Genomic DNA, 12094 nt, shown 5'->3' on the forward strand with positions numbered 1-12094 from the left:
ATTAGTACTTACATAAAAATGTTATTGATTTAAAAAACTTTTACGTGCCTTCTTATGTGATAAAACCTCTGCTGTGTGGTGAAAATAAATTTTAAGATAATTAAAATCATACACATTTGATTTTAATATTTTTAAATAGAATTTCGATTCATCTATGTTCCTTATCAAATGCTAACTAACCAAAAACTAATTGTTGTGCTACATATTTAAGAAATAATTATATTTTTAGCAATTTTAAACTTTATTTAGGGTATTCAAACCTTTAATTGAAGCCGAATATTGTTGGTCATTAATATAGCTATTTGGCTCGATTACCATTTGGTATGATGATTTAGATGTTACATGCTCGACACACGACAACATCAAACAAATGTGTTGTAAGAATTAAACATGAGTTTTTGGAAAGTAATTGGAATTCTTGGGAATAACCTATAAGTGATTCACGATCATGTATTAATTTGTCTTATAGCTACTTGATACAATAAAATAAAATAAAATAAAACAAAACAAAATAACATAAAATAAGATTAGAATACAACCCCGAGCGACCGTGTCTACCGGACCACGATACGTGGATGGATCGAATCAGCCGTGAAAACTTCTATGGGTGACGTCGTTTCCACGTGGGAACCGCATCAGATAAGAATGAGACCACACGTCACCCCTGACTTATTGCGACGGGTGATTCACTCTGCTGTCGTATTAGTCTCGTGTCTCGTCTGAGCGTCCAACCAGGAAACCTAGCTTTCCTATCGGGTGTCATTCGGGTCCCACGTAAATTTCTTCAGTAAGAGGACAAAGATCCTGTCCGACGGTTTGAAAGAGACAACAGATCTGAACGACTTACTCTTGCGATGCCCCTATCGAAACCTCACCTCGACGCACCCAAAAGCCTCGGCCGAGAACGGTGTCTCGTCCCAGGCTTCATCTTGGAAACTGTGATTTTGTATTTGCTTTAAAGCCGGTCCCATATTGCAAGCTGATATACCAGCCACTAGAATCCTTCTTGGTGGTTGGATGTTGACAGCTGAGCCGAATCCCTCACTCTTGCGATCTCCAAAATCCAACGTCAACACGGCAAATAAAAGAGCAGTCGCCACGTGCCGTTTTGGGGGTGACCTGCGCGCACCCGAAAGCGTCGCGCAAACAGGAGACTTTGTTTTCACCCAAACCTCGGGCGACCGCCGCTGAAACCACCATCGCCGCGGCACTTTTCTCCCCTCCCATCCCCCCTTTCGATCCCCCCATGATTTCCTCTCCAATGCAATAAAGAAAGAAGACGCAACAGCGAAAGCGACTGGTGCGAATCTGAGGTGAATGGCGTCGTCGTTTCGACCGCTGATGTCGAGGGAGGGGGGGCGGTCGTACCCCCGCGTCTTCCTCAGCCGGAAGTCCTCCTCGCCCTACGCTCTCGCCCTGATGATGCTTCTCGTGCTCTCCGTTGTCCTTCTTCTCCTCCTTGCCCTCGGCATCTTCTCCCTCCCCGTCCGCTCCGACTCCGCCCCGAAGTCCCAGGCCGACCCTCGCCTCCGCTCCAGGTCCCTCCGCGACGTGTAAGTCCCATCTTCTGCCCGGTCAGTACTTGTCGTTTTGTGGATTGGTGGCGGATCTGACCGGATGGGCGCAGGGAGGGTTTGGGGCAGCTGGGGCACCAGTGGACGGAGGTAATCTCGTGGGAGCCACGAGCATTCGTCTACCACAACTTTTTGGTTAGTCAATTTCCCCCCCTGCGGAAAGTTCTGAACTTTGCCTCGTTTCTCTGATCTGTTGATGTGTGTGCAAATTTTAGTTAGATCAGTGGCTTTCTCCTCTCTTTATGGTTTTGTGAGCGGGGATTTTATTTTTTGGTTTCTCCCGAAAAAAAAAAGGTTTGATTTTTTTTTTTTTTTTGTATTTGTTTCTCTATACTGCTTTACCGTGTGATTTTCCTCCTTTTCTGCGATTGATCTCTCAAAAAAATGTGAAGAATTTTAATTTCCTGCTTAAATTGTGGTTCAATGTTGGTGGTATTAAGCTAGCACAATGGACCGCAGCCCGTAATTTGATCTGGCCAGTCATATAAGCAATTAAATTCAATTTGGCGTTAGCATCTTCTGCGCCAGGTTATCGTTCTCTGACAGGAAAGGGACTTCCGGAGGCATTAATTTCGGCCTTCGTTCTTGAAAACATTTCATGGTTCCATTTTGGATCTTTCTCAGTCTATGTATACACCTTTTGTTCATGCTTCTTCCAAAAAGATAAAAAAAAAAGAATTGTGTGTGTGTACATTTATAACATCTTAATGTGGGTTGAGTCCTTAAATTTGTACCTAACAATAACATCTTTTCTGTATAGGTTAATAGAAGCATCATTAATTTTAATTCTGTTCTTCCATCATGATTTTTGAATGACGTTTGATTTAAATCGTCAACATTAATGCATGATATGTGATTTAAATCATTCTAATTTATTGTCCGCTTTAAAATTTTTGTCACATCAGTTTATTTAATAAATTTGCTGAATACTTTGCTTCACTTAGGTCCTTGGAGGACATCACCATTAATATCCTCATTTTTTCGGCCCCTCTGTGATTTTAATCAACATCATGGATTGTGGACCAATTTGGTGATATATCTGGATGCTTATTGCCTTACATTTAATGTTTTAACTTGTACCAAAGTGGATCACACTATACCTTTAAGAGCTTCATACCATCTTTATGTGTTATCATATACAGTTTTGATACTCTTTTATGACATTGATGGCTGTCCATAATATACTTGCATAACCCTCTTGTGAAAATTCAGTCTAAGGAAGAGTGTGAATATCTTATTGAGCTGGCGAGACCCCATATGCAGAAGTCAACAGTTGCTGATAGCACTACTGGTCAGAGTAAAGACAGCAGGTTGGCATATTTCACCTATATGTTCATGTTGGAGAATTTTTTATCTGGACCAAAATTTCTCAGTGTTATGCATCTCAATTATTTAGGGTTCGTACAAGCACAGGCATGTTTCTCCATAGGGGACAAGATAAGATAATCAGGGCCATCGAGAAAAGGATAGCAGAATATACCTTTATTCCAATAGGTATCCTACTGGATGTCCTAAATGTGTTAGAACATGAATGCTCACGTATTTTCTGATTTTATACATGTCCTTTCTTTATAATAGATGTACCAGATGTTTAGTTTTGTTGATCAGGACAAATGAAAGAAATTCTCCAAGATTTGGGGAACCGCTAATGAATAAGAAAGGAATTAGCGAACTTAAGCTTCTTCTAGTATAACAATTAAATATGTGAAAACTGAAAAGTATATTGAGGAAATTTTGGTAGCAAAGAGAATATAGGAGTTCTCGACCAAAATAAAAAATAGAAGGCCAACGAACAATGTGCGACCAGAAATGAGTTACGCCACGTGGTGGGTTCAATTTTGGAAAAGATGGTACATATTACACCAAAATAAGTTCCTGTTGCTATGTACACATTTAAACCAATGAAGATCCTGAATAATTACTTCAGAGTTCTGATGTTCGCCTCTGTAATGGGCGTTTGGTATAAATATGAGGCAGGCAGAACTTAGTCTGATGATTACTAGTTAAGTTACAGTAATGGATCTACATATGCACTATAAGATAACTGCATTTAGCAGCTCCTTCGGTGAAGCTTTTTTATACAAACTTTGTCATTGCCCTTTGCTTGGTGTGAAGGATATAATGCTCAATTGCCTTGTAGACTTTGAGCCTTTAATCATTAATTACAATTTTAGATGCTAATCAATTAGTTTTGTGCATGATTTTGAATAACAATAATCTTTATTTGATACTTCCACCTTTTAGCATGTTTTGCACTTCTTTTTGTCTTTATTGTTTGTGAGCCTTTTTTAATTTAATATTTTATAGAGCATGGAGAGGGGCTTCAAGTTCTGCATTATGAAGTTGGACAAAAGTATGAACCCCACTTTGACTATTTCGTTGATGAATATAACGCTAGGAATGGGGGTCAGAGGATAGCTACTCTTCTGATGTATTTGTATGTATCTCCGGTATCTACATCTTTGTTATTTTTGACATTGCTTCAAGATAGATACCTGGAAGCAAAGTGTCATATCATTTTACATTTTCTTGATTTTTTTTTGTGATATCTGTCTTCTATAGATCAGATGTTGAAGAAGGTGGGGAGACAATTTTTCCCGATGCCAAAATGAGCAGCAGATCATTACCATGGTACAATGAGTTATCTAAATGCGGAGAGAAAGGTCTTTCTATTAAGCCAAAGATGGGAGATGCATTGCTTTTCTGGAGCATGAAACCTGATGCTTCTTTAGACCCTTTAAGTTTACATGGTTTGTTGCTTCTTATTCCTGGTTAGGGAGTCAGTTATAAATAATCTACTTTGCTGTTCATGGTGTCTTCTTTTAGTTTTAAAGAAGTATTTTCAACCTTAACATGCTATTCAATTCTTGATTGATTCTTGCAGGTGGATGCCCTGTGATAAAGGGAAATAAGTGGTCTTGTACAAAGTGGATGCATGTCCATGAGTACAAAGTTTAATTTAAAGGTATCTTCTTGCTTCAACCAGTTAACAAAGTCTCTGTAGTTATACGTTTCATTGATATTTCTCCAAATACTAGTTGTTAAATGGAGCTAAATTGATTTTTCCAGATATGCCTTTTGAAACTGAGCGGTGACCAATGTTTCAATATGTTTCCTTCATCCTGGACTCTTTATTGTTGGAAATCTGGTAGTTCTCCTTCTGAACTTTGGTTCTTATTTGTCTTGGTTATTTCAACAACTATGAGAATATTATGTCTGCAAATATAAAATCCAGAATTGTCAACCTATATTAGTCTGCAAGAGTTGTAGACGTTCTTTTACCAGTTAGCTCAGATTGAATTAAGAGCCCCATACACAATTGATAATCGATGTAAAGATTGTTGCCACACGTTCATGTCTTTCTTTTTTGACACTTTGAGATATTTAATATCCTTCTGTCATGGGAAACCTTTTATCATACATATCAGTGCTATGTGACATTAATAAATATAGCATCTACTAAATTTGTGAGAACAATAAGTTCTATGTGTCATTTGAGACTTAAGGTTGGTTTTTTGCTTTACAAAAAATGTGATATTGTGAACTTGCATGGAATGGTTTTGTGTGATTAATCCAATAGTGTTGTCATTCATGTAACTGAAAATTGTGAAATGACATAGAACTGAAAATTTAAGTTCTAAGATGAATTTTTCCATTAGGACTTTCATCTATCTTGTGTTCTGAAATATCAGAAAAGTTAAATAAGAGTGTTAAATGTGTAAATGTTGAAGTTGAGTTACTCCTGTCAGGACCTTCCTTACATTGTTGTCATAACATTAGAGTTTAACCACAAAGGATGGCTTCCATACATACAGGCATCACGACATCAAGCCAATAAGTCTTTAAAGAGCCATTCAACCAGTGATCACTAATATGGTAACAGTATCAGAAAGATACTTCGTAAAAACAATTTTAATGTAAACACCAACATTTTCATCTATTAAGCAATATGATGTTATGAAACATGTTGCTAATTTAATCAAGGTATTACCACTCAAGGTACATGAATGCTAAAATGTACACAAATATTATCAGAGTTTTTCGGATATTATCCATCCATGGAAGTCCTGGTTTGGTGTGGGAGTGAGTTCTTTATATAGTCTATATACTGTATACACGAAATGTAGAATGCAAGAACCTGTCTCTTGATTTACAAAAAAATATTGAAGATATATGTCTTGGTTGTTTCTTTTTTGTCAAGTAGCCACATATTGTTTGGAGTATATACTGATTCTATCGAAGTAACTGTAAATAGCAAATTTTTAACTGTTATATATGATTTAGCTGTAAAAATCAAACTGTACAAATGTAAATATTATAAGAGTTGAGTAATCTCAAAGTCCGAATCAATATTGTAATATTAGTCTATTTGGTTTCCCATACCTTCCAAAAATAGATTCCAAGTTAATTTTATCCTCTTATTCTTGAATGAGCTGGCAGCTGCTGTTTCTGTCCATGTTGAGTGACTTTTGTCTTCCTGTAGAGTCTATGTTTCAATCTTAATTTTTCCCCAGTTCTTGCAACTTGTATCGATTCAATGTCCCTGTACAAAAAGCTTAGACTTCTAGAAGTTCATGTCCCGATTTGAACCTCTTTTAGCATGAAGAAATTTTCAAGGCACCTACCTTGCCAGTAGATCAGTGGAAAAACCTCACTGTGTAAAGGATCTAATAAGCCAACAGTAATATTATAAAAAGCTTGTTTTCCTCTGCCGTATTCATGTGTGAGGACTTGTGTTTTCACATGATTTATGTGATGCATGCCTAGATAAGAGCCAGAGAAACATGTTCATTGAGATTTAGTCAATGACGGAAGCTGAAATTTGTCTAAAGATGAGATTCCAGTTTTCAGAAAAGCTAGATGAAGAGAAATTTGTAATTGAATGCAATATCTAACTGTTATATCTACGAGTGAGATACATCCTGACTGGAGATGAGGTCTTGTATCTCAGAAAAGCTAGATGAAAAGAAATTATTCTCTGATATTTCTTGCTTGTGATTGTAACTTTGTGGACGAATGTAATATCCAACTTTTATGTTTACCGGTCGTATGTATGCTGACATGTCATTATTGTATGCCGTATTTCCAGGTGCTGATTACCATTCAAATCGTCTACATTACCAATGATTCAATGACAATTTGTCAGCTCCACACAGCCAACTCCGACTAAAACATTCTTCGGTTGTACGAGCAGCCAGCAGCAGTGTTCATACACTAAGCATAGAATAAGCAGCTCTCTTTCTACTTACAATTAACATCCAGTCTGGTAGTTTTGTAAACTTATTTATGAAATTTGCAATCCATCTGTAAAATGAACTCATTTTGCTCGAGCATTTACAATTGTGATGTGTTCTTGTAATTTTCTTCTAAAACATAGATGAAGTGGTTCTCTTTCAGTGTATGGCTGTATCTACTCACACTATCAACTTGGCCTAATCTCGAATTGGCTAAATGACAATAGATTGGGTTAGATATTGTTGGATTTGGTGAGACTGTATAAAGCCAAAATAAATATCAATTTTTTAGCTATACAAATGTAAGCTATTTTTTCTTTATTATATGTTAATTTATATTGCACAATTATGATGGTTTTTATCAGGTTAGGTTTAGTTGCGTTTTGCTCATATTTAAATTGAACAATGCTGGATTACAAATGATTGCGATTCCTAATCCCAGTTCTTTCTAAGCTAAAAATCCGAAAAAAGGGAGAATATGTATACATATCATAGTTAATATATGTTGTTTATTATTAGTTGTTGGTGATGAAAAGCTAATTAACAGTAACACCCCATCAAATTGATTGACTTCTTTGGGGGCTTCATTTCTTTTAATGATATATAATATCTAAGATAGCTGTGATCGATAGTTGTCAATCAAAATTTATTGAATAAATGTGAAGGACAGCTACATATTTGCAAAATCTATTATCATGGCTCCACCTATGTGTCTTCTTCTCACCCTCTAATCGTCATTCTTGTTCTCTTGTTGTCATGTATTTGAAGAGGGCGAAGGAGGATTACCTGCATGTTCCTCCACGTATACGCCTTTGCACCCGGTTACCTTCACATATAGACCCCCTATTACTTTTATCTTTGTCTCGTAACGTTATCTTAATTTTCTTGTATCATCGCCCTAAACTCTCCTCTCGTAATGGAGACAATAAAAATAACACGAGGGGAGAATGAAAGTTATCGATGATCGAAGGATTATAAAAAACGATATAGGGCTTATACACGGAGGCACAGGTTGTCGGGGACAAAAGTGCATGGGCAAAATCATCTTTTATAAAAGATGAGATACGTTCTAAAAAAAATTCATAAATTTAAGATTTTTTTCAAAAAAATAACCCATATATATATATATATATTATATGTAATCAATAATTGCCAAAGTGGTTGTGGCTACAATGCGACTCTCTAATGCACATAGGAATATTCACCTTTTCTTTTTGAGAATAATGGTACTCATTGATGCAATTGACTTTTGCCATTTATTGTATTTTACTATATATATATATATATTATTTACGTTAACTCACTTGATATCATGATGGAGCGGAGATTGAACGCCCTTCTATTCTTGTTGATATGACTTTCCAAAGTTAGCATTTGCTTTTCATGTTGTCCTTTTTAACTCTTTAATTCTTTGTCTCGTACCAAACATTTTGTTTGATTCCTCCTCTCTTTCTCTATCTTCTCTCCCTCTCAACATCAACTCAATTGTCTTATCGATCGATGCATGGATCTGTTACTATCAAGAAAACAACATGGCACATGAAGAAGGTCACGTCTTCCAAGCCACGCCAAAGCCTTGGCTTCACGCCAACTTCAATTCCTAAACCTCCATTGGCTCACGTAGGCCTACCTCACTTTGAAGCATATCAAACACCATGCGAGGCTCTTTTCTTTTTAGGGCTAATTTGCATCATCCAATAATTGTCACAATCTGATTTGATAGGATGATTGATCCGTTAAATTGACGGGTCTAATTTATTGATAAGAAAAATATTTATATTTAAATTCATAAAACTATGTTCGTCTAACACTTTTAGATCATCAAGTTAGATCGCTATATATCATGATGTTAAAACTCGTTCTTCCTTTTTATTAATCATAATTTCTTGATTATTTCTAAGCATTTCAGTAAAATTATTACGTCGATAAGTAACTAGTTGTTTGAAAAATCTTCGTCTCCTGTGATCATTTCATAGAAACCCTAATATTCAGCTCACAAAGTATTTCTAAGTAAATGTTGAGTATGGTATAACGGATTAGTTGTCATAATCAATCAATCAATCAATCAATAAATATCTATTCAATTCCTCACAAATTTCATTAATCTTGTCATCTCATCCATCCCATGTGACATTACAATAATTATATCATCCTCGAGAGAAACTCCAAATCTATGATGCAATCTTGCATCCGACCAACAAACCAACAGCACATCACGTCTTTTCATTTGGTTTTCATTGTCTTGTCCAACTATATGTTTTGGCCAGTCTCTCTGTTCTTGTGATCATGGAGACATGCACGGCTCTCCGAAGGTGGTTGCCATGTCGCACAGCAAACCCCAATCATGACGAGTTTCATACCCCATCATCATATGTGTTGTCTCTCGAACCTTTCTCCCGGTGCTCATTGCACACTGTTCGAACAGCTAACTCACCGACACAGCTTCGATGTCAGTGGTGGCGAGGAGAACACAAGCATCTTTCATCCTCTAGTTCACGATCCAAGGTTTGTTCTGGTGTCAGAGAAAGCTACAGGAGTTCATCACTCGTCACTGCACTGTGAGCAGAAGTAGAAACTGGCTTTCACAGCTTCATTTTATGATAGAATCTTCTGTCTCATAGTTCACGATCTAGGGTTTGTTATGGTCTGAGAGAAAACTACACCAACGTAGGGTTTCACAATAATATAAAAGCTCATGATCGACATCTGACCAAAGGGGAAAAAGAAAAGGAAAAAAAAATCATTGACTTAATCTACAATGGGTCAAAGTCGGGAATCCCCAACCCAGGGTCTGTATGCAGGAACGCAGCCATCCTCGAGCCAACTTAATCCCGCATTGGAGACGCGACCACCCCGATCTCTAATCTAGTTCGGTCTCGGCACCTCCTCCAACCGACCGAGAGATGCACTCCCGAGGATCGAGAACTCCAAACATCGACCCATGGACCAAGCAATACTGACTCCTCGACGATAGCGCGTGAGTTCACCAACAACAAGCATGCCTTTCACAGCTTGATTTATGTGTCACCGTAGGAAAGTTTGATCATACGTGAAGAAAGTATTATGAATATGATGATATTGAGGAAAACATAGAATCTTCCATCCTGTAGTTCACAACTTAGGGTTTGTTGTGGTCTCAGAGAAAACCACAGGAGTTAATTAGCAGAAGGAAAACTTGCTAATTAAGCATGTCTTTTCACAGCTTGATGCATGTGTCAGTATAGGATAGCCTAACCACAGGTGGATCAGTAGACAATAGATGTCAGTGGTTTAAGCTAACTTTAATTAGTTGACCTTAAACTCTTAAGTCAAACAGAGGTCTCTCATAAACTATCTGAAGGTCACCAACCACAAGAATGGTTGAGTAGAACCTGAAAGTGGCAGTCTGACAAGTTGTGATGGAAACTGAGTGCTGTGTTAGGCCTGTCAGAGATGAATCATACTCCTCTTGAGAGCTCACATTTCCAAGTGTTTCATCAGCTTCAAATAGAAGAGGAAGACAGATGAAAGTGCTGTGGTTTCAAGTACAAGACATTCTGCTTAGTGTTGAGATCCACAACAGCCGATGCTTGAGAGATGGAAGAAGCATGTGACGATACACAATAGATGTCATTAAGAAGTATTGCTGATGATTGATGATGCATGAGATGGTCCAGCAGTCATTTCAGCTTCTTTTCTACTCTTGGTTGGAGGACTAATAATACTACAGGCCAGCAGCATGTGCCATTAGATCATAACCCAAAACTTGAGACTTCTCTTTGTGATCATCCTCAATCAATACCATCTCCTCCCTTTCATCCCAAGGAAACTTGAGAAGGTTCACTGCTCTCCAATACCTCTCTCTAACCACAAGTATGAACATTTATTTAGGTGACATCCCACTTGACACTTCCTCTCTCTCTCTCTCTGTGATCACCCCTCAATCAATAACATTTGGTTGTCTCTTTCATCTCAAGGAAACTTGAGGAGGTTTAATGCTCTTCAATTCCTCCAAGAACAAGTATGAATATTCTCATACTAATACTCCACTCCACAGCTTTGTTCCTTGCTTTGTTACTGCATCATTAGCTGAACATGGTCACAGACAGATGCATGTGTTGTGGAGGTGCTCTCTCCAATAAAATAAAGAGGGTTGGAGATGAAAGGATGAAGGAAGATCTAACCAGAAGGGTACTATGGTTTGGTGATGGGGACTCTACAACAACAAGAGGGGCCCTTTTGTAACCTAATCTTTTCTTCTTCCTTTCCTAATGATCTCCACATGCAAACATGTTTAGCCCTTTGCAAGTCCACCACATCATGCAGATCTTGTGAGCTCATGTTCATGTTTGTCTCAGCACAGTGAAAGTTCCTAAAGGTGAATCATATATGTAAGTTGATAATACTCAACAAAAATTTTGCCATTGTTTTTTATTTGTTCAACTTAACCATGATAACATAAATGTAATCACTGCAAATTATCAAGCCATGCATTGACCAGGGATGACTACTGTGTCCTGTTCTATGATTAAAGTCAACCCACCTTGTCAGAATCCATGATCACATCACCAAATCTGGGTAGAAGTCCTCACTGTCAAAAGAAAAATATTCATAGAGCAATAATTAAAAACAAATCATGAGTTTATTATTTAAATTACACACTTTGCCTACTAGAAAATCAATTTCTTCACTCATAAATATCCCTAAATTAACTCAAGTCAAAGTCCAAACACAAATCTATCTTATTGTACACCCTAGTGATAGATCCCAAAGAATTTCTCTCATTTTTCCTCTCACATTCTTTATAATTATCACATAAAAATTAGAAACACTAAGAGTATTATGTCACATCATCCCAACAAATATTTAGATATATACATGAAATATTTAAAATTAATTAAATCATAAATAGGTTTTATATTTAATTTTTTTTATAATATTAACATCAAAATTTAAAAATAATTATCCATCCCAATAAAATTTATGTATAGTGACACTAATGTAAGATAAAAAGCCCACAGCACATTATCTATCTATCATTCCCTTAATTACTTGGGAAACATAAACCAAAAGGTTTAAGAATGCAGCACAACTGTATAAGTTATTATAGAGGAAAGGGGAAGTATTTTTTAGTGGTAGTAAGAAGGAAAAAAATGTTTTTTTTCTTTGGGGAGTGCAGCACAACTGTACACAGTTATGAGAGAAGGGAAATTATTTTTTAGTAGCAGTAGTAGTAGAAGAAGGAAAACGTTTTCTTTTTGAAAAACGTTTTTTCTTTTGAGAGAGAGGTGAGAGGAATTGGGGGGA

At 37.0% G+C, this 12094-nt stretch overlaps 1 protein-coding gene across 1 annotated transcript; it reads left to right on the plus strand.

The window, feature by feature from the left end:
- The first annotated feature begins 1197 nt into the window (after nt 1–1197).
- On the plus strand, nt 1198–6970 carry LOC135593685 (probable prolyl 4-hydroxylase 3). Its single transcript, XM_065083909.1, has 9 exons — nt 1198–1553; nt 1628–1709; nt 2787–2884; nt 2971–3068; nt 3882–4011; nt 4137–4324; nt 4459–4539; nt 4644–4722; nt 6664–6970. The coding sequence occupies exons 1-7, from the start codon at nt 1318–1320 to the stop codon at nt 4530–4532; spliced, it is 906 nt and encodes a 301-aa protein (XP_064939981.1). The 5' UTR covers nt 1198–1317; the 3' UTR covers nt 4533–4539; nt 4644–4722; nt 6664–6970.
- The last annotated feature ends 5124 nt before the right edge of the window (nt 6971–12094 follow it).

Source organism: Musa acuminata, chromosome BXJ1-9 (assembly GCF_036884655.1).
Source record: "Musa acuminata AAA Group cultivar baxijiao chromosome BXJ1-9, Cavendish_Baxijiao_AAA, whole genome shotgun sequence".
NCBI lineage: Eukaryota > Viridiplantae > Streptophyta > Magnoliopsida > Zingiberales > Musaceae > Musa > Musa acuminata.